Genomic DNA, 5,385 nt, shown 5'->3' on the forward strand with positions numbered 1-5,385 from the left:
CCACCGCTGCTACTGACGTGTGAATCATCCCAAGGGTTCTCGCGGAAGATCAGCGCTGGGTACTTCGATCAGAAGCATCCAGCATTTATAGCTGAGCGAGGACTCAATCCGGACAGCACTGCATACATATTTTAATTATTTTGTTTGTCCTGTTATTACATGTTTATTGTTTATTCCTTTTTAATTACTTTGTTGTGTGTTTTTTTTTTTCTCTTATTCCAAATTGTGTTGTAGTGGTGATAAGATTAAATGTTATTTTTAGTCCAAAATACTCTCAAAACTAACCTTAACCCCTAAATGCATGATGTATTTACACATCAGTCTTCTCTTCCAAACCCAATAGACTATTTAATTTTTTTTTCTTTATTTTTCTCTTAATCTATGTTCAATTTACTACCCGTTTCAATTTATGCTATTTGAAACGAAAAAAAATCGTGCATTTAAGAGTTAAGGGCTAAACACATAAGCAATCAATGTTTGTTAAAAGTGGATAATTGGACACAAAGTCGTAACTTTAAAAGAGTTGCTTTCTACTGGGAAATTTTTTTTAATATATTGACAGGCGGGCATAAAATAAAATACAACTGATGAAAAAAAACTGTCTTATTTGAACCAAATCACATATTGAATATGCATTTTTTAAATCTTTTTTCTACAGGCTCCACCGAAGATAGAACCACAACAGCGTAAGTTACAGCGCGCGTTGGTCCTGCCGATGCGACGCTGCATTGACAATCAGAAGATTGTCATCCAAGTGCCCAGAGACGTGCAGACTGACACAAACACTAATATCACTACTGATTTGGAAAACAATGGAGAGAATAAAAACAAGTTAGTATACATTTAAGCACATTTTTTTCTCAATTTACTCACATTTGTTAACTTTAACACAAGTAATAGTAAAAAGTGTACTAACTTATCAAATGGTACCTCTTCTAAGTCTTGTAGCAAATTATTTCAGGTCATCAAATAATATAGTGAATAGAGAAGATAAGGAAATAATATCGCCAGTTCATATAACTAAAGTAATTAATAACACGGACTATGTCCCGGATAGGACTGCCAGTAAGCGAGACGACACACTCATCATTGAAACAAAGTGAGTAATTAAAATATCCGGCTCGAAGGACCATTAATTTGGAAATGTTTATTTTTTAATTATTAAGGTACTAGCCTTCGCCCGCGATTCCGTCCGCGTGCAAATAAAATAAAACAAAAGCGATTAGCCTATGTGTTCTTCCAGACTATCCTCTACACCTATGCTAAATTTCATTCAGATCTTTGCGTTTACAAACTCTAAAAAACATCCATCCATCTAAACTTTCGCATTTATAATATTAGTAAGATCTCTAAAATTTAATTGACTTATTCAAAAAAAATGTATAGTGCTTAGCTTAGTTACGTTTTACGCTCTTACTTTTTAAATAAAATATTAGCGTTTTTTTGTTTAATTTCAGGAATAAACAGAAGTCGAATTCAAAAAAACATAGAAATACTCAATTTATTGTAACAATGGATGGCTTCCAGCCCAACACATTCCTTGCAAAGAAGCTCATGATGGAGGGATTACTAGATGAAAATGATGAGCTTGCAAAAACAGCACTGCCTAAACCGGCAAAAAGTGTGTTGATCACCAAGGAAACTGAAGAGGCCAAAGAAAAAGAAAACAATGAAACAGTTCAAGAATATGAAAACAAAGAAGATGAAATAATGCAACAAGAGTCACCAGCAACAGAAAATTTAACAAGAAAACTAAGTGATTCAAGTGAAATATCCAAGATCGAACCAAGTGATGTAGAAATTAAAGCATTAAGTGATACAAGTGATAAATGTGATAATCAAAAGAAAAGATTAAGTGACGCAAGTGAGGAAAGTTACACACAAGTTATAATAAAAACAGAACCCCAAGAGACGGGAGAGAAAAGAAAGAGTGTCGATGGAAGTGTTAGTGATGAGAATTCTGAAAAAATGTTGACACCACCTATTAAGAAAAGAAAAGCTTCGCCTATCGTTTTTAATATAGATAAGAAAGAGAAAGAAACAGAAAGGGCGAGAGAGCGGACGCAGAGTGCGAGCAGTGATGGCCATGTGACCATCACCACCTCCGCTAATTCTCATAAGTTTGATTCTGTACCACCCTGTAAGTGATATTTCAACAAATATTTTTATAAACTAAGAACATATTTCTTAGTAGATTTGAACATTAATATTTTAAGTGTCAACAACACTAGCATATAATATTTAAACATTATTTTACTTCCAAAAGCTTAAATAATAATGTATTGTTCATGCCATTGTGTAAAAATTACCATTAACATAACAATCTTATTTCTTTGCTATTTTTAAACAATTAATATAATTGTTTCTAGCGATATTAATTTAACACTGAACTAGTGGTCCCGCCAGGAATGCGCGCGAATATTCCTCCTTCTAATGACATTGACAGCTGTCAGTTAGAGATGTGACGTTTATGCCAATAATCTAGTGTTGCGCCAATCCTACAGCGCTGTACTAATTTTCTTCTTAACACTATTGACGTAGTTTTTGTTCCTTGATAACAATTTTATCCTAATCACCTAAATTAAATACCACAAAAATTAGCCTTTTGTAAGAGACTTTTTATTAATAAAAGTATGATTCATAATATGCTGTGATTGCTGTCATCATACATAACAAAGAATTGTTTACGCTTTGTTAGTATAGATGGAAGCTAGTCTGTTAAAAGTATATTTTACTACATTTCGACAAATAAATAATAAGTATGCAGAATCATAGTAATTTAAATCTAGTACCAATCTGAAAATCTGTCAATTGAGATTATTTTCAGGATTTGCTTTTATATTTTTTTTTTTCTAAAAAATTTCTAAAAACATTTTAATGGCGCTTAAAACAAATAGTTTTTCACCCATCGATGTGTTTCCAGTGAGTGTAGCGGAACGTAAGTTAGTATGGTGCCGTGCGTTTCCGTTGTGTCGCTACGGGTCTGCGTGCGCGTTCGCTCACCCGCGCTGCAAGTTCGCTGCGGGCTGCACGCGCCGCGCCTGCGTCTACTCGCACTCCCCGCACTCCCCGCCCGCCTCGCCGCCTGCTATCGGTCAGTTGGACATTTTTTATAACATAAGCGCCCACCTGTATCCGCCAAAATGGCCCATAGACATCCGCAATTGCAGATGCGTTGCCTACCCTTAATTGATGGAGGAGGAGATGCACATAAAGAGGATATTTCCTCTTCCTTTGCATCTCCTCCACCGTTAAATCCACTTCCCCTTCCCATCCTCTTATAAGAAAAGGGGGGTAAAAAGAAAGGGACTTAAATTAGGCCTCCGGCACCACACTCATCAGACTGTACACGGAATTACTTCCACTTCACGCCTGTCTTCTGTGTGGTCGTGGTATTACTGGGGTCGTGTCGGCCCTGCAGTGCTAAGATATTAAAGCGGGCACTACCACTATTAAAATTTGATGCGTGTTACTATACAGTTAGTGTCGTGTAAAGCGGCAATGGATTTGATACATACCTTGTCGATTGTCTCTGTTATACATTGACGTGTTAGTATGTTAGTGATTTAAGAGTTCGTTTGTAAAGCGGTAATGGATTTAATGCTGTTTTTATGACGTTATCCAAATACACCATTTATTATGTTAGAAAGACTAGCTTTCGCTCGCGACTCCATCCAAATGAAAAAAAAAAACAAATTAAGTACCCTATGTGTTCTTGTGGTTTAAAAAAAGACAAAAGTGACTAGCCTATGTGTTCTTCCTGACTATCCTCTACATCTACACCAAATTTCATTAAAATCCGTTCAGCAGTTAAGGCTATAAACTGTAACAAACATCCATCCATCCATCTAAACTTTCGCATTTATAATATTAGTACGATTGATTCCAGAATTCTTTGTAATATTTAGACAGTCAAAATTGAAGGAAAATCTGATCTTACTTTAACATTATAAATGCGAAAGTTTAGATGGATGGATGGATGTTTGTTACAGTTTGTAGCCTAAACGGCTGAACGGATATCTATGAAGTTAGTCACAGATGGAAGAACACTTGGCTACTTCAAATCTATTTTCAATATAAATGTTTTTTTACAGCATCTCACGTAGTACCCGCAGCGAACTATAAAACAATATCATCAGTGGGTGCGATCAGTATTTGTAAATACTACCCTAATTGTGTGAACCCCGGCTGCCACTTCTACCACCCGAAGCCGTGCCGCTACGGCAAGGCGTGCGGCAACAAGCTGGAGTGTAACTTCTACCACAACGACGCGCCCGCCGCCAAATGGAAATATGCGTAGTACGAAGTATTAAAATGTACACATTAAAGTGGAATTATAAATGTTTTTTAATTTATCTTGACTTGTTTTATTACTTTACTAACTTTCGCCCGCGACTCCGGCCGCGTGGAACTAAAAAAAATAAAAATAGCCTATGTGTTGTTCCAGACTACCTTCTACATCTATACCAAATTTCATCGAGATCCGTTCAGCCGTTTTGTCTACAAACTCTAACAAACATCCATCCATCTAAACTTTGCATCTGTACGATTATAATAAAGCGTAAACACACACTTCTTTGTTGCCTAAGATGTCAGCAATTACAGCATATTTTTGAATAATACTTTTTGTAATAAAAAGCTCTACACTTACGTCACGCTTTAGTCTACATATTTTCACGCCATTAAACTTAGGGGGTAAATATTTTGGATAAAAACACTAATGTGGGAAAGAGACCATAAGTTGCTGCCAACATCAAGGAAGCAAGACTGTCAAGGTTTGTCTTGTCATTTTGACATTTGCTATTGATAATTTAACAAATGTAAACACTAAAACAAAATTTTCACAATTTCATGCGGATGCAGCCGCATGGGAACAGCTAGTTTATAATATTAGGAAGAAATAAGATCTATACTTGTATACTAATATTATAAAGATGTACGATTTATGTTTTTGTATATATAGAGAAAATTCAAAAAGGGCTGGTTAAAATTAAAAAATCCTTTCACCATTAAACAGCTACGTTATCTATATACATAACAAAATATATCTTACTAATATTATAAATGCGATTAGATGGTTGGATGGATGTATGTTAGAGTATGTGGCCTAAAAGGCTGAACGAATCTGGACGAAGGATGGAGTTTATTCAGTCAAGTATGTAGCTACACTGGTCTTTGAATTCTGGTCTGAATCTGAGCTGTTACAATTCATTGCGTTTGAGTACAACTAGAATTGTCCATCACAATAAAGGTGATCGTTACTTTAACAAGGAAATCTATGCCCGAAATATATACCCACGCTAGTTGAGACCAATTGTATGTAACCTTAGACCAAATTTTTTAAATTGCTTCTGGTAATGTATGCGAATATTTTTCTTTTACGCT

General features: G+C 35.5%; 1 protein-coding gene across 1 annotated transcript in view; it reads left to right on the forward strand.

Moving 5' to 3' along the window:
* LOC106100868 (zinc finger CCCH domain-containing protein 14) overlaps nt 1-4,356 on the forward strand; it is a 7,916-nt gene extending 3,560 nt beyond the window's left edge. The window contains exons 7-11 of the mRNA XM_013279931.1: nt 648-831; nt 962-1,099; nt 1,458-2,140; nt 2,924-3,094; nt 4,095-4,356. Of these exons, the coding sequence (XP_013135385.1) occupies nt 648-831; nt 962-1,099; nt 1,458-2,140; nt 2,924-3,094; nt 4,095-4,300 (1,382 nt within the window). The 3' untranslated portion in view covers nt 4,301-4,356. The remainder of the gene's footprint in view (nt 1-647; nt 832-961; nt 1,100-1,457; nt 2,141-2,923; nt 3,095-4,094) is intronic.
* Nucleotides 4,357-5,385: the final 1,029 nt, after the last annotated feature.

The sequence above is a fragment of the Papilio polytes genome, unplaced genomic scaffold (genome assembly GCF_000836215.1).
Source record: "Papilio polytes unplaced genomic scaffold, Ppol_1.0 DF824035.1, whole genome shotgun sequence".
Lineage (NCBI taxonomy): Eukaryota > Metazoa > Arthropoda > Insecta > Lepidoptera > Papilionidae > Papilio > Papilio polytes.